This window comes from Amblyomma maculatum, chromosome 6, assembly GCF_055883805.1.
Source record: "Amblyomma maculatum isolate TAMU_Amacu chromosome 6, ASM5588380v1, whole genome shotgun sequence".
Lineage (NCBI taxonomy): Eukaryota > Metazoa > Arthropoda > Arachnida > Ixodida > Ixodidae > Amblyomma > Amblyomma maculatum.
Window position 1 is genome coordinate 53,590,273 of NC_139349.1, and position 24,198 is coordinate 53,614,470.

Sequence of the window (24,198 nt, forward strand, 5' to 3'; positions counted from 1 at the left end):
GAAGTCATCAAAGCTAATTTCATGATGCAGTTCAAGCTTAGTGCTGCTAAGATGATCAACAATGTCTGTGCTTGTTTAGCCTCTGTTTGACGGCTCACATTTCAGACTGTACTGAGCCCAACTTTCCAGCATGCTATGCTTTCTGCAAGTGCTTGAGAACTCACTTGGAGTTGATGTCTTACCAGCACTACATAATGCCCTATACAAACGTCAATATTTTTAGATGGATCATATTTGCGCACAGGTTCAAAAAGGTCAGTAACTTAGATGTTAAGAAGAATCAGTTGTGTGTTTCAATTATTCAAGAATGAGCAGGTGAAGTTCATCATTTCTAAGAAAAAATGATAAGCTTACACAAACTAAAGGCTCAGATACAGTATAGAGGTTAGTACAGAGGCCAAGTAAAATATCAGTAGCAACAATTGGCTCACAGACTTAACACCACTTTCTGTAAGCCGTTCTCTGCAAGCACAGAGATGCTCTAAAAGAATATTTGTATGCAAGGATCAAACTTTTGCTACTCTGTTTTTATGCATTACTCACAGATGATCATTATCTGCAGAGTCCTATTTACTGTTAAAAGGACACTAAGCAAATCACATAACTCTGTTTAGCAGCAGCGGACAGTTAATACTCCACGAAAACAGTTCTTTGCTAAAAAAAAAAACAGAGCTTTATATTAACAAACAGGGAAGGTGCTAAACGCACCAACACACTTGCCTTCCTTTTAGTGCTTGGCGTAAGGAGAAGGCTGGCTTTTAACATCATTATATAACATGGACCATCGCTTTTTAATATTGATAAGAACAGCTGAGAAGGAGTACACAAGCTATTTAAAGGAAAGCAGGAAGGACATTCATTCCCTGTCACTCCCTCAGGTTAGCATTGTTCTCCAAAGCAGTGGCCGAGGCTGCTGTTTCTTGGAGTCGGAACTCTTTTATTGATTCTTTTAGCATTTCATTCGTTCGGCATAAAGGAATAAAAAGTCAACTCTTTAAACGCTGCGCACATTGATACGTCTGTCTTGTAGCAGCGAATATTTAATGCCCCATGAAAACAGTTCCTTGCTGCAAAAGAAACGACAGCACAGAGTAATTTTTCACGAATAATGCTCAGCACCACGTTGTTCCAAACTAAAAGGACAAGACACCACGAGTATCATGCAATTGCAATGCATGCTCAACCGGGTACAATGAAACAACGAAAAATGTAAGGACGAGTACATGCATGAGCGCCAATGACGATGGACCCCTTATGTAAGCCAAGCAACATGGCTGTAATGTGCAATTATGTACAGTATTCAAATCAAATGCTTTCGGTTTAAATGCCAATGCACGCTCATCCTTGGTATTCTAAACGGTTGGCAATTTCTCGAACAGATGCAATTAGGGCTTCATGCTCCTGCGGGCGATCCAAGATGATGTTATGAAGTTTAGCCATGTAGCTGTCAATGTTGTCCAATGTTGCTGTCTCGTTCGTCCCTGTAAGAGTTGAATAGTTGAAAAAACAAAGTGTACTGTAAAAAAAGTGGTTGCATACGCCGCTACCATAACAATGCATACTGCGTCACCCATAACACATAACGGGACATGAGTACAAATTGAAATTGTCCTGTACTGATAATTACTGTGTTCTAGTGACAAAAACCTACTCTCGCTGAAAAGAGAGCGCTTATAAGGCATAATAGGCCAAAAATGAATTACAGCTTCTACCATCCCCGGCCCACCTAACCAAAAAACGGCAATGTGTTGGCACAGTTTTTTTTGGGCACAGAACCCACAGCCACTATCGTTAACTTAAAAGCAGCAGTTGGTAGCCAGGTTGTCTGCACCCACTGGCACCTCTTGTACCAACTGACAATGCACTGGAACCAGCAGCATGGTTGGTTGCCACCGTCTAATAAAAGCAGGCCCCCAGATTGTTAATTAGAAATTTAGTAAATGTTAGTTAATAACTTAATTGAATAATATAATAGTTAATTAACAGAAATTATTTTTATATTAACTGAAATCCTCAGCTACTGGCATTTAACATTAAAAAGCTTTCCCTGCAAATTCTGAACTCCCAGCTTTAAGCCATTTCCAAATGATTCAATGTAAAACCTGGCGTTATGCATCGGGTGAGCGAGATGTCCTCTGGGCTGTCAGAAATTGGTTTCACTGCCGCTGACCCTGTGCTAGAGCAGGGTGCACACTACAGTCCGGCGAACAATAAGGCCGTGGCCAGGGAGTCCTCCTTACAAAGGTCTACATGGTCAGGAACACTGACTGAAATAGTGATTTAAACAATATGTTATGACTCTTGCGCATGTCGTGGCTTTTAGCTGCATCCCTCATGTATCACCTTTACAATCCACGCAACAAAACAGCATGTCGTCTGGGATACAAGAGAATACACACTACCTGCATGTGCCTGGCTACCCTTAAGGGTGCCGAGGACAACTCTATGTAAATCATTTTTGCCCTTAGGGAAAATCAAATGCTCAACTGTTGTGCTTCCGTTGTTGCTTGGTAACAAAAGATGCATTTTTTTGGTTAGAAAATTTAATTACCAGCTGGAATATTCCCCCACTTAACTCAAACTCGCAATCACGGCTAAAAAGTACTCTGTGATCCCTGTCTGGATGTGGATGGCAGTGCAGCGAGCCCCAGGTGGCCAAAATTATGCGGAGCCCTCCCATATGGCACTTCTCAAAGCCAAAGTTTTTTTGATGTTCAACCCCATACACCAAAGCAAACCAGATGAAAAACCAGCCTTGACACCACCAAGGTTCTCTTGTTAAAGAGCAAATAAAAAATGGTGGAGATATTTTCAATTCATTCCGTTCCCTTTCTGGCTTGTGAAAGCAGCCTCTTTGCCACTAGAGTGTGGTAATTGATCAACACAGGCCAGTTTCTATTTGCCTTCGGTATGTTTTTACATTGGAAGGCACCATTGCATAGTCAACAAGTGTCACAGTTTTCTCCCAGCAACTAGGAAAAAGAGGTACTCTGTATGCAGCTTGTTTCTCTGAAAGCTCATTCATTAGCTCTAAACTAATCAAGCAGTTTTCAGTCCATCAACACTCAACACAGAAAAACTAAGCAGCAGCCCTAGCACCAGAGCGGTGTGGCTCAGTGGTTACCACTGACCGAAAGCCTGTTTGGTACTCAATGATAAAAATTTCTTTTTTCACTGCTCTAGATTTTATTGACTGCTACTAACTAACGATTAAGAAAGGAATAGCCTATACTCGGGGACAACTTTCTGTGGCAATGGAGCCAAAGCTACGAGGGCGGAGCTTTTCTAACAGTGTTACTACGCTATGTAGTTCCGAGTACCTGACATCGGCTGCGGTTTCGGCAACGCGCACGACGTACGCTGTGAAAAACAGACGCGCGTCACGAACGCGCGCAGAAATGGGCGGAGAAAAGCAGCAGATGCATCCCACCTGGCCCACGTACGCTGCTTGCGCTTTGCGATATGTCGACAGGTCGCGCAGCCATCGACATGAACGCTGCGTATTAAACTCCCGCTGTACTGGCTAGTATTGTAGTTTAAGCCTTATACAATAATAAGCTTAATAGTTCCGTAATGGTATAACATTCCAGAGCATCCACTGCGAACTTTTTGGAGGCACTATATTCTTGTGCGGAGTGAGCTGGTGCATTTCGGCTCCGTAGCTTCCACTAAATTGCCACAGAAAGTTGTCCCCGAGTATAATGTAGTAGGTAGGTAGGTATGTGCATGGTTTAACATACCAAAGCTGCATGTCAGCTATGAAGATCACCGTAGCTGAAAGCTACACATAATTTAACCTAATTGCATGCCAATCTTTACCAGGCATTCCTACTGCACTGCACAGGGGCAATACAGCTTTCCTTCTTCAGTCAAAATATAGAGAGAGTGGCTGGCATGTGGTGCCATAAATCGAGACAAAACAACCTTAGTGCACTAACTTAGTGCTAGGCCAACTAACTCGGCAGGCCTTACCGGGCAAAGGCAGGCTGGCAAAGCTGGCTGCAAGGTTGGAGCGTAGTGTCGCCAAATGCTGCTGTAGGGCAAGGTTGTTGTTCTTCTGCTGGACGGTCTCCACTTCCAGTTTCTCAATTGCTGCCTTCATGGTGTCTATGTGTTTGCCAAGGATGGCGTTCTGCTCCTCATACTCAGTGTTGGACTTGCGCAGCTGCCGCAGTTCTGTTTCGCACCCTGGAAATGTAGCATTACCACAGCAATGTTACACAGCATCTTGACCCAGTCAGCAAATCCTGAACGGTACTATGCAAACAGGCAAGTAACAAGTAAACTGGACAGTAATGTTCTTCACATAATATGTTTTACTGTGAGAACATTTTTTTTATGTTGCTTATCTGATGTCACTTTTATTTACTTTTTTTGTGTGTGAAAACATTTTGCTTACTTCTTAATGCGTTTCTAACTTTTCACTTAATCCTTTTCTTCCCCTGGTTCTCAGATGACACATTTGTTCACAATTCTTGGCTTGGTTTGGTTCTATGGGGTTTAGTGTCCTATAATGGCTTACAATTTTAATCACAATTTTCACAGTTTTAGATTTGGTTCTAACTCTCTACACAACCAATCCTATTTAATCATTTTTTTCACTCTACACAACCAACCATATTTAATCAATTTTTTTCAAGTATTAATTTTCCCCTTCTGCTAACAGTGAAACCTTTCTACCCTCTACGTCCCACTGTCCTCTGAAATGTCCTACTTATAAGCATATATTAATCTGCCCATTTGCTTGAATGAGTTAACTGGGTGCGTACACAACATTAGCAGAGCAACACCATGTATGTTGGTGCTATACCGCTCCTCAATGCAAAAGAACAGAGTTTTATGTTGTGCCAGGCATTTCATCTTCGGCCAACATGAAGGCAAAACCTTCAGTGAAATCAGAGTAACATCGGTGTTAACCTATGTCCACGACCTTTGACCTTCAAGCGTGGCTGTCGTCAACCAGCAGGTGGATCACGCTTAGGGTTGTTCTTTTTGGGGTAAAACCAGATTTTGCCCAGTTTTTGCACCCCAAACATGTTCGTAAAAAATCTGGAAAAACCCAATTTTTTCCGGGTTTCTAGAACAACTGTGCCCACGGAACTTGTCTAAAGCTCGTATGAAAGCACCAAAGCAGATGCTATCCAAGCAATAATTTCTGATAAAGAGGTTATTTATGCGAAGGCAGTCATAATGAGAGATGCCCTTGAGTCTCTTTTATATGTCCAGAAAACGAAAACTTTGATGCCAAGCTTCGATAACTTTGTAAACTTCAAGCTACAGCAAACTATCAACAAATTTTCTACTATAATCATTAAAAGCAATCGAGCAAAAGAGCAAAAATGTTTTGTATGTGTTACCTAAGAGCAGTACCACATTAGTAAAAACTTGCTGTGAAGAGTTTTGTGCGAAAATCTCCACAAAATGGGGTACAATCGAAACTGAATGTCTCAGACAAAGAAGAAAACCAGTTCACAGCGTGGAAACTGGGTGCCTTACTCAATCCATTCCAGAAGCGGCTGATGGGTCAGGCATTTGATGACTACCGACCTCTCTTTATTTCCGTGATGGACAATGTGGGCTCGCTTCGTGGGGAGTTTAACCAGTACTTGCTGGAAGCAAGCCCAACAAATGAAAGTGTTGAACTGATGGACAATTGGAATGACGCAACTGTGCGCTACCCCAGGCTAGCAAATACAGCGTTGACATTGTTGTGTCTAGCTAATGGTAGCTGTGACATTGAACAAAAATTCTCTCAGCTAAGGTACCTTAAGAGACCAGACAGGTCTCAGATGGAAACTGAAATCTTGCGCATGCAGATGGTTATGCAAGTTTAATGAAGTGTAAAACGTCAATGACCAGCTCGCGTGAATATAATGTTTAGTGTCCACAAACTGACCATTTCAAATCACTGAGAGTAATAATTATGACAGAAATGCCAAACTATTAAATACTTTCTTTAAAGTAACCCAAAATATAACCGTAATCATTACCCACTGGTTTGGAGAAATCGAAAAAATTATTAGTTTGTGAATTTAACCCAACAAAACCCGAATGTCAGAGTGTTTCATGAAAAACTCGATTTCTCCCCTACTATCAAGTAAAAAAAAATGCCAAATTTTTACCTCCGAATTTGAGAAAAATATAAAACCCGAAAATGAATAACCCTAATCATATTCTGCTTGAGGACTGTATGCAAATGTCTCAAGATCGCGTGATCACTTTGTAAAAGAGGCTGCCGAGCTTCTGCCTCACCAGACATGGATTAGAAACTGAGTATGTCGGATCATGAAGTGTGCAGTACTACTTAATGTAAGCACCGCCGACAAATGGCGGAATCAGATCACCCAGCAGACACACCTTGTCGAGAAAAAAAAATTGGCAAAGCACCAACAAAACAAAGCTAATAGCGACAGAGAAACTGCAGAACAGGGAGAAACATGACTCGCAGCTAACCGGGAATGAATCCATAAATGAAGGAGCGCTGCAGAAGCAGTTACTCAAGCCAGCACACAAGTATAGGACGTCTCCAATAAACGGAAAACTTACAGCTAAACCACGAAGACCGATCACTTGACCTTTGTTTAAGCGAGTCAAACCACTGCTCATTATTAATGCGTAGTGGCTATGTTTTAGGAGTTTGTCACCAGAACTTTGTCGGCAGGATTGCGTCGAAGTGAGGGGAGATAGGAAAAAGCGAATGGTTGTAGTCGATAGAGAATGAAAAAAATGTTACCAGGGATATCCGTTTGTTGCTTGTGGAGTCATTAGATAATAGATACTAGATTAGAGCCAATTAAGTCAATAAGACATCAACATAGCCAAACGGAATAATGTCGACGTCCAAAGTGATCGCGTGGTACCTTCCTTCTGGCTACATAACAAATGAGAACGTCGGAATAGTGACGTAGTTACGTCGATGTTAGATGCGACGTCATAAAACATGTTCGGATATGAAAGAACCAAATAAACGAGTGAAAGTGATCAGAAAGTGCCTAAGAGCATTAATTAATCAAAGGTAGTATAATTAAAGCATACATAAGAGAAAAAGGCATCTAAAAATACACAATCAGTATACATATAACAAACAAAGATGCGGTTGTTATAGTAGCTGCCGCTGTGTCGTCATGGCGCAGCCCAGCAACGCGTGACGTGCTTATGCATTCCTCCAATGCGGGTGGCCGCAGTGATCTCACTTATTTTTTAAATGAGCATCTAAGATAACAGCTGTAAACAGTTACAAATCGGCACCTGTTTCCAGGAAAGTGGCTTTTAACAAGACAGCATTAAAGGCCCTATTCACCAAAAATCCGGCATCAGCGGCCGTCCGCCAGTGCTGGTGTTGCGAGTGAAAATTCACGAGCATGGCGCTGGCAGGTGGTAGCAGGCAGCGGACGTATGGACGAGCACTATTTCAATGCAGGGTTTTCTGCAAGAATATCCAGTAAGCACTGATCGCATTAATAGGGAAGACAACTTGGGACAGGGGGCGCTGCGCCACTCTGTGCGTCAGCGCCCTCTCAGCAAAACCTCCGCGCAGTGCGGCCGCGTCGCCTGCTTCGTGCTGAATTGAAACGCATGTTGTCTGCTTTGTGCTGCATTCCAGTGTGTATTGACATGCGCGCGTGCGGTTGTAGCACTCCTCCTGCCACGTTCTGGCCACCGTCGTGTTATGAAAAAAAGGGGGCAAAAAAAAAAGTGCGATAAAATTATGGCGCAATTTTTCACACCAGTTGTGTGGTAAACGGTAAAGATGTGGTTGTCAGCCCTTTTTTGTTAAAGTATCTTGTACCAATAGCATTTCACGCTGCTGTTTGTCTCTGGCGGAGACGCAGCGGCCATCGCAGAACCGAGACGGCCTCAAATAACAGATATGTCAATCGTTCTATCCTCATACACGATCTTGCATTGGGAACTCAAAACTGAGCACTCGCTCGAAGAGATAACTGAGCTATAGATTGCATAGAGTAGATGTAGAGTAGATGTAGAACTAAGAAAACAAAGTTTTCCGCGGAGAGATGTCCCCATCAGCATGGAAACTCGTCAGGCATCTCCTCGCTCTTCTTCTCGCGGAGAGAGAGAAAACTGCTGCAGGAAGGGCATGCTCAGCTTCTCGTGAATGACTTAGGTCGTTAGAAACCAATGATTGTTAAAGGTAGATAGGTCATTGATTTAGGACAGCAGCGCCACAGCAGCGAACTTCCCCTGACTGCTGTCGGCAAAAACCAAAGGGTGAGGTGGTGTGTTTTTTGCCAGTGTAAGGAAAACGTCAGACACGCCAAAGACAGGCACGACGGCCCCGGTAGCATCCTGTGTAGTCATCAACGTGCTGAAGCGAATGGTTAATTATGGGTGGCAACGTTTACTTTTGACCTCAACAACATAAGAGGTGCTGCTTCGGGTCCCTTAAAATACCTGTCGCTTGCCACTCGCCTTCGAGTAGCGAATCTGCATTCATGTTTTTTTTTCCTTGTATCTTTCTTTTTGTCTCCCAACAAGCGCTCTTTGAAAACAATGCTCGCGGCAATTGTTTTTCTGAAGTAGCGCTGCAACGACAGTTATCAGTTACTCATAATTTCTCGCTTTCGAAGGCACCAATAAAAAACATGTTTCCAACAAGCCTCTTTGTCAGCCAGGGAACCGAAAAACGAGAAACCCCACCGGCGAAAAGCACCGGCAAATTATTGAGACTTAACTGTAGTAAAAAAACGGTGCTTAGCTTTCAGGCAGAGAGGAGCTGGTGCTTCCCAGACTGCAGAGGACTATGAGCTAGTGGAGCAATATGTCCAACAGCCAGACTGTGTTGCTTAACTAACACCACAACTGTCACATCATGCCCCTGGTTTCCCTACTTAGTTATTTCTTAACTTTAACTGAGTGTAATTCGTACTCAGCAGCCAAGTAGCTACGCCCTGTATGTCAGAAATGGTTTTCCAAAAACTGAATTCAGTGCACATTTATAGGTTTACGCAATTTCTATTTCCAAATAAAAATGTGTTATAGAGATATATACTATGTGCACAATTGATTCTCGCAATTCAGACTCAAAGAGAATTAAAAAATTATTTAAGTTATGCTGAGTCTGAATAAGTAAAACCTCTCTAGAGTAAATCAGTTTGGACCAGCAAAAATCATTACAAGACAAGGTTCTCCCCATGGTGGGCGGCAGTGGTTTCGCCGCCCATCTCTCCAACTGTCCGCCCACCACTGCCCACCTCTCGAGCTTCAAATATGTTATACTCGGGGACAACTTTCTGTGACTGATGTGATCAATCAAGTCCCGCCACTTGCGACACTGCAGTGCATGTCACTGGCCTTTTAAGCCTTATTTCAGGATGGTGTCACATCGTTATAATGCCTATTCATATTTTTCTCTCTTACATTCTTCAAGTATGTACGCAAAATTCAGCAGGACCATTGCATTTAGAGGATGCTTTACAGCACGGTCTGTAACCCTGAGGTGAAGCATCCACAAAACGCAACGGGGCCGTTTACAGCCGCTTCTGGGAAGCTGCTGTGTAAACCCCCTCCCCTCACTCCGGTTGTCAAATATCCACCTCTTAAAATTTTACCCTCTGTTGTTAAACCCATCATGCGACTAAATGTTTGTTTCCAGTTATAACATTTTAAGCTGGTTGCTTTACAGGGTTTAATGTCCCAAACCAACTCTGGCTATGAGAGCCACTGTAGTGGAGGGCTATGAAAATTTTAGCCACCTGGGTGCACTGGCATCAAACTGTAAACAGGCACCTCGCTTCCTGCCTCCATTGATTTTACATGAGCCTGGTAGAAGTACTATATTTGTACAAATATAATGAAGGTTTGAATCCCATACTAAACCAAAATTTTGTGTGAACAGGAGCCATGTTGCTTAAGTATAATGCAACAGTAAAGAAAGACATACGACACAGCCAAGCGTGGCAAAACTCCATGAAGTGTCACTGCACACCCGTTCCACTACTTTGTGCTGTACAGTATTGCAAACAATGTCTGTTTTCTTCCCTTCCCTACTCCTTACTACATTTTTGCTGGCTTTCCTTTCTTGTCATCTCGTATTGCCTTCTTTTCACATTCATAGCCAGTTTTACTTTTTTTTTTTTCCTCTATGTGCTTAGCCTTACAACTCCTGGGATATTGATACGTAAGCTCCACCTACAAGCTCAGGAGTTAGGTGGATAAGCCGCCTAAAAAATTAGTTATATAGTCTCTGAGAGTGAAAGGCTCCAGAAAAAAATTTTGACCACCTGGGTTCTTTAACGCACACTGACATCGCACGGTACACGGGTGCCCTGCCTTTTCGCCTCCACAGAAAAGCGGCTGCCTCTGTTGAGCTGCCAGATGCAAGCCATACAGTGCTCACAAGACAGTCTAGGGAGAGAAAGTGGAGACAACAGATAATAAAGGTAAAAAAAGGATCGAGAAAAAAAAGGTGATGATTACCATTGAAATGGCTGTGTAGACTCTTAAGGCATATGCGATATTAAGTTAAGGCTTAAAACGTTGGCACAAAATGAACTTAAAATCCAATGTGGTTCAGCTCGTAATAAAACATGAGGAAAAGTCACACATGAACAACTACACTCTATTATCAACACATCAAAAATTTAAAAAAATTGAGCACTAAAACAGTGATGTTGTGGAAGCTGTACTCAGGCACTGCTTATGTAAAAGCGTATGAGACATGAAGCATGTACTTAAAAAAAAAAAAAAGGCACTGCCTCACACTGACCTTTGTTGTGATCCAAAAACTCTTCCGTGAAGATTGGAATGTCAAAGCCTGGTATTTCGTCCTTTTTGCTATCGTCAGTTCCTGCCTGCACGCCGAAAAGTGAAAGCGTTGAAAACTGATATGCTCGCACTACAACACAGTGATACACATAGCAATGGGATGATGAGATGCTTATTTAAGTTATTGCCACCGAGTCAGAAGATTGGTTTAGCTTACAACAGGGGTTCTCAAAGGTTCCGTGAGCAGGCACAATGTTTGTTCATCAAAACCCATTTTAGAGAGTTCGCTCTTTTCAGCTAACTAGCTCATTCCCCAGCTTCACAACGTCAGCTTAGGCACCGTACGCTTCATTTGAAAGTTCGCAGCACAGACTATGGCATAGTGCCAAGATGCTGTGCACCACCAGCTTGTTTATGTTTTGACGAAAGCACCGGTGGCGTGCCCAACATACTTCGCTAGAGGAATGCTGGCAAAATGGTGTTAAGGTGTAAAAGGGCACGGAGTACAAGGGGACATGTCGGAGTTTATGTGCCCGTGCGCACAAGTGACAAAAGGTGTGGGCTACGCAACCCAGTTAGCCAAGTCAAGCAGAGGCAAAAAAGCGGGTGCATTTTATTGGATGCTCTTCTGGCCATTCTAATGGTGTTGAAAATCCTGAGATGATGTTTTGCCACTGGCAAGCCTGTTTGCATCAAAAAGCCAGTATCTGCTGAAGCAGAAGAATATGTCTAAGCTGCATTCTTGCTTTGCATTTAGAGGTCTGAGAATGAGAAGTGAGCATTTAATAAAGAATAGGCTGAAAAAAAAAAAAAAAAGAAAGAAAAAACAGGGCAAGTCCACAATCAAGTAACTGTCGGGGATAAAAAAGGAAAAAGGCCAGAACCGAAGGGGGTGTCAAGAGATGACGGTTTCATCCCCCTGATCGCCAACCAAGCGGCCACTCGCGGTCGTGTCTTAGTGCGCGCATGCGTGTGTGTGTGCGTGCGCACCACAATACTCTTCAGCAGCTTGTGTAGCAGTTTGTTTTCTTGAGAACGGAAATGGCACGACTGCTCCTTGCAACTGCCGGCCGACCAGCCTGGGCCTTGTCGCCCCTCAAAGCGTCCCTCTTCGCTGGCGCCGTCGAAGACGCAACCGGGGCCATAACTCACAAAGCCCGGCGGGCCTGATCACCACATGTCGGCAGAAAAAGTTCCTTGAAACTCAATGGGCACAACGATATGCCAAGGCGCATTCAGGCCACAGTGATACAAGGTTTCAGGCCTGGACATGTACACGCTCTGGCGGCCTAACCAGACGCGAACGCCCGACTGCACAAACATCCGAACCGACAAAAGGACCATGAGCCAGCACCAAGGAGGCCAGGAGGATTCCTGTTACCGACACCGTTGAACCATATTGGTGCTGCGACTGCCAGGTTTCAAGAGCCCAGGCAAGTGGGGGGCCCCCCCAGTATGAAGGGGGCAAAAAGGAAAAGGAAACAAGGGAAGGCCTGGAGAGGGGAACATGGCCAACCGTCGACGGAGACAGTGGCTTGCAACACGCCGAACGAAACGGTCATTGGTGTGATTTTCTGTACAATTTCTTCATATCACGTAGACTTTAAATTAGTTTGTAAAGTTTCACCAAAGTTTTCTTCTGTGACCAAAATGCCCCAACGCATACATGACAACAGTAACATTGTCGGAATTGAGATGGGAGAGGGGGCAGGGGCACTGGCTGTTGGGGTTAATGTTTGAAAACCCTTGCTACACAAAATAACTCCCCCCCCCCCCTCCTCCTCCTCCACACACACACACACGCGCGCGCACACACACACACACACACACACACACACACACACACACACACACACACACACGTACATGCACACATGTACGCATGCACACACGCACTAGTTACTTCTTGTTACTTCCACCACTCTTTTTATTACTTGCACTCTCATGATAGCAGAATGATGATTAAACCTAATACCCAACCTTGGCTATGCAGATTCAATAATCTTTAGTTGTAGAGCCTAGTTCTGAGCAGCAGATATTCGTAATATCTAAGAATATGTATGAAAAATATATATATTTTTTTTTTCACATGACGGATAACTGTCACATACCTCCCTCCTTACTAACCCCATGGCCCAAACACCACTGATAGTCTGTGTGGAAAATAGCACAGAGATAACCTCCCCTCGGCACAAGTGACAGCAGCCAACTGGGCAATGACTGTTCTGGGTGCCCAACCGTTAACAAGTGAAATACTGACTTTCTGCCGAAATTTGAAGCACGTTCATATTAATAAATATTTCAGCACTGTAAATGTAACATTAAGCAGTGAATAGAAAATCACATAGTATCAATACAAGATCACACTTGTTTGTACCTTGCCAGTGCTTTACAGATGTGCACCTGTCAGGATCATGCCTTTATTTTTTATTTCTTAATAATTACTATATACTTAATAATAATTTATTAATTAGTTTTGAATAATTTTGCTCAAGTTCCATTTGGCAGACATCGGTGTTTCAGTCAGTAACATCACATGAAAAGCTTAACCTAAATGCTGTTGATAATGGGTGCAAGTAAAATATATTTTCACATCATGAAACATCAAAAACTCAATCACAACAATGAAAATGAAAAGGAATGGTGTGAACCTCAGCAAACACGTAATTAGGATATGAAGTACCCTAACTAAAACACCATTAACTCATATCTGTTCCCTGACTCACTCTACTTCAGTTAAGGCCGTTTTGTTAGCCTCCATCCGCATTTCTGTTCCATACGTGAGCACCAGTAATACACTGCTGACACATACTTTTCTATTGAGGGATACAGGCAGAGCTATTCACGACCTGAGTGTACCTTCTGAATGCACTCCACCCCATTCTTGTTCTTCACTACTACTATTTCACATCTGCAGTCCTTACGTACTGTCTTAACGATTCCATGTAAATTTTTCAACCAACTGTTCTGCTTTGCCTATCTAGATCCCCACATATGCTATGCAATTTATTGCCCGAGCTGCTCAGCAAGGTTGCATCATTAGTGAATTGGAAATAGACTATTCAATTCATCCTGAACTCTTTCCAATAAAGTTCTCTAAATACCTCCTGTAAACAAACACTGAGTGGTAGCAAAGGGGTCATATCTCCCTGCCTGACAGCCTTCCGAAGTTATGCATGCACCCACATAAATCTTAATACATCCAGGCAATACAGACAGCAAAACATATTTAAATTGCAAAAGAACTGTGAGTTGAGCTAGTTGGTGCTTCATTTTTTAAAAATACACAGCGCAACAAACATAGGACAAGCGAGTAGACACAGCGCTGTTCCCGTCTACTCGCTTGTCCTATGTTTGTTGCGCTGTGTATTTTTAAAAAACATATTTAACATCAGACAATATGTGTATACCCCCATGAGCCTATCCGTGTGGCAAGACTGTTGTGTTGCATTAGTCATCTGGTAGCATCTTTTCAGTGTTTCAAGTGTTTCATGTCCCTAACGTTTCTCCTCTCCTCTCAGCTTTGCAAGTGCAATAGAATGCACCGATCCGTCTGGCATGCCATGTACAATGCCCCCAATGCTATTCTCATGTTCACACACTCTATGAACTATTTATGATGGTCAAGTAAATGATTTCCTTGTTTTCTACAAACCACATATTAGTACAGAAGGTACGCTAAAAACTGGAAGAAACTGGCAAAAGAAACAAGCAAAAGTGACATTAAAGTCCCTCAACATGGCTAAAAAGATTGGTAACTTTCATGCCAGAAATATGTTTTCATAGAGGGTTTACGGTCACCTTGAAGAACTTGTGTTAGCAAACTTTAAAAAACATATCAAAACACATTTTTATACAGCAGAAACTTACGTCAGCTGTAGTTCCATTTGTTGTTGCTGTCGCCCTGCTCTCATCACCTAGATGTGAAGCAAAAAAAGGTTGCCTAAGCATAATAGGTACACATTTATAGGGTGGGTTCCCAGCCCTACACTCCCCCATAACTGCAGCCACAATACCCTGAGGCAGGCTAAATGGTACACACACCAAAAATAAAATTAAATAACAAACACAAGTGAAGAACAAAAACAGAAGATTCCAGTCTATGCACCCTCCTCTTTTCAATGTTATATACTAGCTGCTTTTTCTTTTGGTAACAAAAGACACCTGTGAAGTGGGTGAAGGAGAAGAATAGGCAGAGCAGAGCAAGAAAGCTTGGGCTTATTCGTAAGTTCAGGCATTTAAAGAGCGAGAAAAAAAAGAAAAAAGAAACACACTGCAAGATTGCAACAAGGTAATTTCCAGCTCAACCTCAATTGTTTACAATATTCCGATTATTCTACACTGAGGCAACTCATTTGAGAGCGAGTTCATACCTGCAACATTATACAATGCTCTGCTTAGTTTTCGACACACACTTGTTCTTTGATTAACAGCCCTGTCCAGTACGCTGTTCCAACTGTATGTGCATATGCCTCTCCTCGAATGACCTGTTGCATAAAACAGCTGCAGAAAGGGGGTGTCATCACAACCCTCCTCTAAAACACCTTCCCTCCTCGGTGACCACAGTACCTACTTTCTTGCACCCACTCTGTTGGTTACGTCAACAACACCAATACTCACCCCAAGGAACAAGCACTTAAATGCTCTCAATTTACCTGGCTAAGCTAAATGCAAGTTAGCTGCACTAGCATGTTTTGCCCTTGCTCAGCCTTGTTTTATTGGTTTAGCTTTATGTTAGCTTTATGTGAGAAAGGGTGTGTGACGTGACCCACTTTCCCGCCATTGCCTACAGCCAGCGCCGCCAAGCCATTGTCTCTACCCTCCTAGCCCCCCTCCTTTTGTAGGTTTGACCTTATACGGCAGGAGAAAGCCAGCAACACCAAGAAGTGGCCACAATGGAACTTCTGCTTCAACACAGACACAAATATGGCACACAAGCATCAGGACATGGCTGCTCCAAGGCTCACTATGACACATAACGACCTTTTCACTAGTGATCCAACTAGACCACAATAAAAGAAATGGGCAAGCACTTATTCTGAAACACAATTGTGCTGTGAGGTAGCTCTAGATGAGCATTTAAGCCCCTGGCACCATACACTAGTTCCATGCCAGCTACATTAGCTTAATTGACTAAAAGCTGTGAGAAACAGAAGGCTTAATAATCATGTTTAGGTGTTTTCCCATGGAACCGGCTCCTATACAAATGCACCAGTTTAGACAAAACAAGCATTCTGGGGCCATCACTAACACAAATAACTGCTGTACATTGCCCGCAGCCACCAACCTTTTGCTTTCTTTTCATGCTGCTTTTTGGTAAACATCTTGTAGGCTTCTGTCTGCTGATACTGCTCCATTTCCTTTGAGTAGCGCTCCCTGTCTTTCTCAGCTTCGTCCAGGTATTTCTGCACACATACAAAAAAAAGAAAAAAGCCAACCAGGCAAACCTAATCAACTTTTGCATGAGCAGTGGCTGAGCAAAAAACAAAATTAAGGAGACAGTTACGCTCTGCCTTTAAGGGTATGATGAAACAGTGCTAATGGCTCCAATTTTCCGCTTTCCCTTGCAGATCCTCATTCGCATATATATGCACTTTGCTACCTGCTGCTATTCAATATGTGCATATGTTATCCTACACATAATCATTAGCATATAGTACCACACTATGTGAAAAACCATCCAATGTAAGAACTAAGGGTCTTGGATGGCTGGATTCCAATCTCACTCTTTCATATCAAAGGCGAAGCCCGAGTTGGCAGCACCAGCCTCTTCGGTCATTATCACGTAGTCTCAGGACATCACACTACCAAACCAGTCAGTGCATAGCCATGTCACGTACGTCTGGGATTTTTTGCTCAAAACTGACATCAGATTTTCTGGAAAACGCTGGAGAATACTCTGGAGGATACTCCGGCATCATTAACATGATTATGCTGATTCTATAGAGGAATTTTTTTTGATGACACTAGTAGTGAAGAGTCCGAAGATGATTTCACGAGCTCTGACCTCAGCTCAAATGATGAATTAGGCAGACTGTCCAGCCTGATTACAGCGAAGCCACTTATAGTGAAATAGCGGCTATAATAAAGGGATTTCAATTTTCCACTCCCATTTTTGCCTTTATAATACAACTTTAGTATGGTTGTACCGAAGTAAATAAAAGTGTCTCAGCCAATATAGCGAAAAGATTTTGCAACAGATGAAGAATAATCTATCAACTGGTACTTTTTTACACCTTTAAGACAAATTTCTATGTGAAAATAATAGCGAAACCCGGCTGACGGCCGCATGGCGACCTCCCTGTTCAATAAAGGACTTTCAACTTAACTTTCTGCCTTATTTTGTCAAATATGTCTACGAATTACCATATTTTGTCATGTTATAGCCCCATATTCATGTGAAAATAAAAAAAAGACTTAAGCGGAGTTTAGCCTGGCCATTTTTTCAACACTAACAGTCGATTTTCCAGTAATTAGCACACATATGGTTGCACATACAGCTGTGCTTGTAGAATGGAGCTGTGTCATTTAAAAAAAAGTGATGAAGAACTAACATAAGATAACGACTGTACTCGCTCAATTTGGATAATAGGGTTAAAAGCCTCATAACAACCAATGCTATAAAAGTGTCATAGTTGAGGCCTCCAGAAATTTCCTTCCATTAATTGGGTTTCTTTAATGCTAACTGACACAGGCTCCTTGCTGTTTGACAAATTGAAAAGCAGCCTTTACACAAATATGCAAAGGGCATTTACTTCTAAAAATGGGTTGTGATGTTACTATTGGCCCTTTTGACATCACATGATTTGCGCATTGCTGACGGCAGCTATGAGGCCTTTGCTAAACTACTACTGTAAACAAATGCAGTAAGCAGCATTGAACCAAGCCTTTCCATCAAAGAGTCACGGGCGGTTTGTGAAAGAACTAAGTATGCATGTGTGCATGCTCTCCAGCTACATTAGCTCTCGGTTGAAGCAGACCAACACTTTCCGAGCTGATTAATGAGAAAGACGGCTACTCTGCCTACTACACAACTGCTTTTTTTTTTTTTTTTTTTTTTTTTTTTTTTTTTTTTTTTTTTTTTTTAGGAAGCAGCTTTTGTCCAGTGCAAACCTGTGCTAGGCAAAAAAGTAATATGTCCAGGCAGCACTTAAGATCCCGTAATACTGATCAGACAAAAACCTTTGGGGCTACTCCTTCCTAAGGTAGTATTTGATTGACGGAACTGTTTTTTTTTTTTTAGACACACTTTAAGACAATTTATGTACTCATTTTGCCATTGTCAGACGAGAAGAGGACTTGGCACCCGAAATTGCTGCTTCCCAAGGTCGCACATAACCCATCAGCCTATCATCATCCGACACCCCCAGCAAGGGCCCCACTCCCTCCCACATGGGGGGAGAGTTTTTTTATTCGGGGCGAAAGTCCTACCACGACAAAGGTGATCACAATCACGGGGCTGATCCGGGGAGATCCTCGGACGAGGAGCTCAGTTCCCGGTTATCGCACCGGTCGGGCAAGGCACCCCTGCAAATGACACATCGCAGGAGAGCGGCTTCTTCGGTGCCAGATTTCTAGTCAGCGGCTCAACTCTACAGCGAATGCGCGCGCTCATTGTGCCACTTCTTTGGAGCTGCCAGCAGATGACGTGTGACAGTGGTCGATGCGTGGCTTTGGCCAGCCAGGCTTCCTCCTCCCATCTTCGTCGCGTGTCCACTAGCTGCTATGTCCCTCTCCCTCTTATATCCTCCACCAAGACACAGGGCACCCCTACGTTGCCATGGAGATGGCAGGCTCGCCAGACAAGGAGAATTATGATCTGTCTCTCACGGGGTCGTCGTGGAGTAGTGTGCTCAGCCGGGGATCGGAGGGACAGTGATTTGATTCCCGATGGAGACAATTTTTTTTTTTAAGTGCATTCTTTCTTTGCACAGACTCTGATCACGCAACTCATGAGCTAAGAAAGGCTTGCGCCTCAAAATCTCCCTTTATTTATTCCTTAATATTATGACGCAACTACCATATTTACTCTATTGTAACACATCTATTATAGCCCGCACCCACGTTTTAAAGACAGAAAAGCGAGTTTCTGGCGTAGTTTATTCTCGAACTTAATTTTGGCGTGCATTCAGATTTATGGAGATTTTTTTTCCAAAAATAACTATAAAGGCAAATGTTAGAAATAAGTAAATATGGTACATGCTGCGGTAAACAGAAAAATATTATGGTAAAACTTAAGTTCTAGCTTTAAGGGTTTGATGCAACATCATTTACTAGGGGAGACTCCGGCTCCCTTTCAGGACTGCCATGCGTACGCAATGCTACATGTTTAACCATTATTCCTTCAATGTGTGCCTCTATTATTTCACACATTCATTGGCAAACAGTAGTAAGCTACTATAGTTAGTATGGGTAAGAGCATAGATACAAAGCCGCACTGAAACCAAGCCGTACAAGCGTGCTTGCACAGCGTAGGATACCCAGTGCCTTACTCGGGATCCAAGGATACCAGTGGGTTGATTTCCACCTCCCCTTTCCTATCCAAAGGACAAGGACAAAGTGACAGCTCCTGCCAAGGTGGTGACAACTCTTGCCACCACCCGCCAGAGGTTTTCGCTCACAACACAAATGCCAACAATGCCAACGCCAGATTTTCAGAACTGGGTCTTTATTACTATCGCATTAATGTGACACTTTTTCTTCACTTTTATGTATAGTTTCGGGTCATTGTTCTACCATGCAATGTAGAAATTTACCTAATCAAGTAACTGCTCTAGAAAGGCAGTGACAGTTAAAATCGCTAATTAATCCATTGGTACTGAAGTCTCTCGACACCCCTGGCTTTCCTACTTCATTCATTTTAACCACAAAACCTGGGTATAACTACACCTGAACAGCCAGGCTGCTGCAATGTACACAACAAGGGTACTGACATTTTCAAACTTTAAATTGTGGGATACAAAGTCCCGAAGCAACATACTTGCTATAAGAAATGCCACTTTGGAGAGCTTCAAGGTAATTTAAACCAGCTGGTGTTCTTTAAGATGTGCTAATGTCGCAGAGCATATTGACGCCTTTTGTGTTCTGTCATCATCGAATTATGGCTGCCCCAGCCAAGACTAAACCAGGGCCCTTTGAAAGAGTAGCCAGAAACTCTAACCAATATGGCACTGCAGTGGTTGTGACCTCTTTCAGCTAAAACAAAATTTTTCAATTTGAATTCAACCAGCATTTATGCTTTCTTTTAATAGAAAGCGAGCAAGTTCAATCGCTATTTACGACTTACTAGGCCTGCTGCTGTGCAAAAAAGCATTTACCTACTATATTTGCTGGTTTGAAAGCTATTAAATAGGCTTTCATTTCAAGGGATTTTTGGTCTACAAGTAAAACAACATTTCAAGCCACAGATTAACAAAAAGTGTTCTTTGGAACACAACAGTTTTGCCCTGTATACAGCCATTTAGACAGCTTCACCATTACGGGCGGACACAGTTACTGGTAGTGCTCTTTTAAGTACTGACAACCTCAGCCATTTAAGACATCTTTTGTTATTCTGAATAGCAAATCTCACACTACATTATAACGTTAGAGGATTACATCAACAAAAGCCAACATGCTGCAACTGACTACATAATACTAAGACTATGCCTTTTGCGGCTGGTAACAGCTGCATAAATGGCGACACTGAGCAACTCACTATTTATGGCATACATAACAACATGTCCATATATATGAGCAGACCACTTATTTCAAACCTTCATAAGACACCAACACGTTTTGAGGTAAAATGAACTATTTCTCTGAAATGTTTGTAATACAAAAGTCTACTCATCAAAAGAAGCAATAATTAAGGAAGCATAAAGAATTGCCTCACCTGCTTTTCCTGAGGTCCAAGCTTGCTCCATTCATTAGCCAGGATCTTTGTGATGTCTGAAAAGTTGGCCGTGGGGTTTTCTGTTCTGACACCTTCTCGCCGGTCGTTCAAAAAACGCACGTAGCCTGTGAGTGGCTTCTCCGGGGCATTGACATCTCGAGCCCTCTTCTTCCGCTTGCCTTTAGTCCATTTAGTCTTTTTTTTTGGCTGAAGAGAGCACAGAAGTAACATTCTAAAAAACCATAATTTTTTTAGTAAGGCTTTGTTTTAATGCAGTAAAATACGAGCATGCAGTCTAAAACAAATAAATGAATGACAATGTACTGTTCCGGAAAAGAGCTACTGAGCAGAATTCCAAAAACCAATTTATATATTCAGCAGCAACAACCAAGAGCAATGTTGACATCCCTAGTTGCAGCTGCAGCCTAAACTTTTTACTACAGAGGACAATAAGAACAAAGTCTTTTCAACTCATTAGCCGTTTCTGTCAAAAAACTTTGCACTATCGCCTATTGGTACTGACCAATTCATGGATCAAATGTTATGACAGCAATATAGCATCATATAGTATAACCAGTTTATTTATTTATTTATTTATTTTTTTCAGCTCAGGATCGAGTGCTGTTTCTGGCTCATGTCAAGCCAGTGAAAACGACTACATAATTTATTCGTGGTAGCAAATCGTATGCCCGCTTTTGCAAAATATTTGACGGGTGAGATGAGCGTCACCACGTGAGCGCGGGAGAGAGCACTGAACACCTTAAGCGGCTGCTTTTCGCAACGTGGTGGAAAGGTTTCTGACGTACGTCATTCTTGCATCTGTCAAACGGAGCGGCCGCCTCAAATCGGCGTATCTGTCACGCGCACACGTTCGTTAACTCTCATGGTTGTGCAGTCACGAGTAAAAAAACAATGCTCGCAAGACATCATCCCGATTCTGGCAGTGTGGCCAGTTCACTGAAGAAAAAGCAGGAAGTAACGGATGCCAAGCGCCTCTAATACTTCGCTCAGAGGTTAGCGCATAGATCGCTTGAACACCGACGGAATGTTCATACGAGCAAGCACAAAGATTTAGCATCAGGTTCTTTTTTATTATTATTAATATCTTCATCACAAACAGCTGTGCTTCACGTTTTCTGGACGTTTGAAACAGGGCCCTCCCCACTGTACATATAAATTACAAAGACTCGCAGATGAACGCACAACTGCGTGCTTTCAATTAGACACATTTGAAACGCGATCCCACGTATTCTATCATGATCTCACATACATCGTTTGGCTCTGCATTCTCCGTGGCTGCGGCGGGTCCAGTATCGTTTCGTGCAGCTGAAAGAGAACGAGTAGAGTATATCAAACGTTCACCCGTCTGCTCAAAACCGTTTTTTTCTTCATACCAGGTTACTCTCGCAACAATAACAAATTTAAAAACTGCGACGTACCTGAACGTTCCGCTGCCGGTGGTTCTTCATTCGCAGCCCCCGCCTGTGGTGACTTTTCCATCTCACAAAATATGCAGGCCACAAACTACCAAGCTCGAATGAAGGCAGGGCGCGAAACTTGGCACTCAATCAGCCCGATTCGGCTTCGCTTCGTAGCCCAACATAAAATGCACAAAGTAAAACGGTCGAATGTCACCAGTATAGCCAAACCCTTCAACTACAGGAACCTAGAATCAACACGTGAGAAAGAGCCGTGAAATATAGGAAGGACTGGACACAGTTTAACACAGACCAACAAGCCGCAAATACCGCAAACAAGCGCACTGATCGACACCGACTTGGATGAGCTTGGCTCGGAGACATACGCAACACCAAGCCGCAAGCCATAGCCTCCTCTATTTTTTAGAGGCTTTGCAAGCACTCAAACCTGAGAAAGGAAACAAGTTCTTTCATCAAACTGGGGATTCTGACCACCATAATCAAGCAACTTGGGTGAGTTGTCTTTTTTTCTTTTCTGAAACTGGAGCACTGTAGCACTGTAGTTCGAGTTCGTTTTGGTTGCTCCCTAGTACCCCAGTTGCATTATTGCTTTACAGTGTTACTAGAACAAATTCTAGTAACGTTGGTGAATTAGTCACCTTCGCGCATGTCTTCCTCCATACCTTTGCGACAGGTGTTCAAAGAGTGAACTAACTTGTAAGCAAAAAGGCGATTCTTGTTTCCTGGCGGCTGTGATTCATCAGCTAAACGACAAAGCACTTAGCACCAGCAATGCCGCAATATAATTAATTGGATTCCACTTTGTTCCCGTTTTCTCTCAATCATCGAGTGGTTTAAGCGGTGTTGGCTGTATTATAGTGCCTAGAATATATTGCCAATATATTCTAGGCACTATAGTTGTATGCAGCAGAGCTTTTGGATTATACTGAAGAGCTCTGGTATGCAGTTGTGTGCAGCAGAATGCAGTACATGATGTGCGAGTACGAAGCCGCGTCTAAACGAATAGGCTCGAGCTTGTTGTTAGGGGCTCAATTATTACACGTCTATTGGGGAAGGTCACGTGACAAGGGTGGCGTAAAACCCCGCAGACTAAGGACTAGTGAAGGTATAGGAGTTCTTCACGGCCTCAGCCGCCAGGCGGATGGCCTGCTGCTGAACGGCAGGGTCTCCGCTCCGCAGCCAAACCTCCCAGGCTTCTCTACTATTAATGTTCATGCCGGAGCCTGGGGAGTCAGCGCATTCCCAAATAATGTGATCTAGTGTGCCTTTTTGGCCGTAATTGTTGCATTTCGAATCTTCTTCCTCCCCGGTCTGTGTCATTTCACGTGTTCATTTCACATGACGTCGGCCATTTTTTTGGTCATGTGCGCGACGCTGCCCGGTCGTCGCATACCAAAGTTGACGTGTGGTGAAGTCACACGACGGACAAAATCGTGAAGCATTATCGCGATCTGGCATTGCGTGACTATAGTTAGCTAGAATATTCTAGCATACTGTAGACGTGACCCTAAGCGATTTCCACCGCTTTGCTTCCGTCCGCGAGCAGCGTTTTCGCAGTTCGGATTCATACACGAACGACACTTTCCTTTTGCTTTTATTTTTTGTAGCGGAAAGCATTCCAGCCACACCCTGGTGCCCAAGCATGTACAGCGTAACATGTATTCTACTAAAACGCCGAAGGAGAGCGGGCTTTGAGGGACTGACTACACACTGACTGACTGTAGTACGGCCACAAAGCAGGCACGAACGGGCGTCGCACTGTTCTGTATCCCGATCATCTTAGCCCGACGCTTTTAGTGCGCGCAGCGGAATCTCTGGCCAGTGCCTGGTCTGCTACCCACAGTCACAGAGAAAAGCTAGCAACAGCTAATTAGTCGCGTGCAACGGCTTAAAGCTATTCCTCGCTTTCCTCTAGCGCTTTAGCGCGCTTGCAGTTGCGCTGCATACACGTACCGGGAGCAAAATGGCAGCAGTCGGAAAGGTTCTCCTTCAAGGGTTTAAAGTAGCATGTCCTCGGCGGCTGCGAACCTTTCTAGCCACCATAGCTGCGTGTCGATGGAGGCGAAACGAAGAGGCATCCGTGTGCTGTGCGATGTCAGCGCACGGTTAAGATCCCCAGGTGGTCGAAATTACTCCGTAGCCCTCCACTACGGCTCCCCT

At 43.2% G+C, this 24,198-nt stretch overlaps 1 protein-coding gene across 1 annotated transcript; it reads right to left on the minus strand.

Annotated features, from left to right (window-relative positions):
• Positions 1–647: 647 nt before the first annotated feature.
• LOC146185758 (high mobility group protein 20A-like) lies at positions 648–22,394 on the minus strand. Its single transcript, XM_084606680.1, has 8 exons — positions 22,039–22,394; positions 21,870–21,925; positions 20,600–20,806; positions 16,013–16,130; positions 14,596–14,642; positions 10,727–10,811; positions 3,973–4,188; positions 648–1,481 (listed from the first exon to the last, which is right to left on the minus strand). Exons 1-8 carry the CDS (start codon positions 22,097–22,099, stop codon positions 1,339–1,341), a joined length of 933 nt encoding a protein of 310 aa, XP_084462806.1. The 5' UTR covers positions 22,100–22,394; the 3' UTR covers positions 648–1,338.
• Between the last annotated feature and the right edge of the window lie 1,804 nt (positions 22,395–24,198).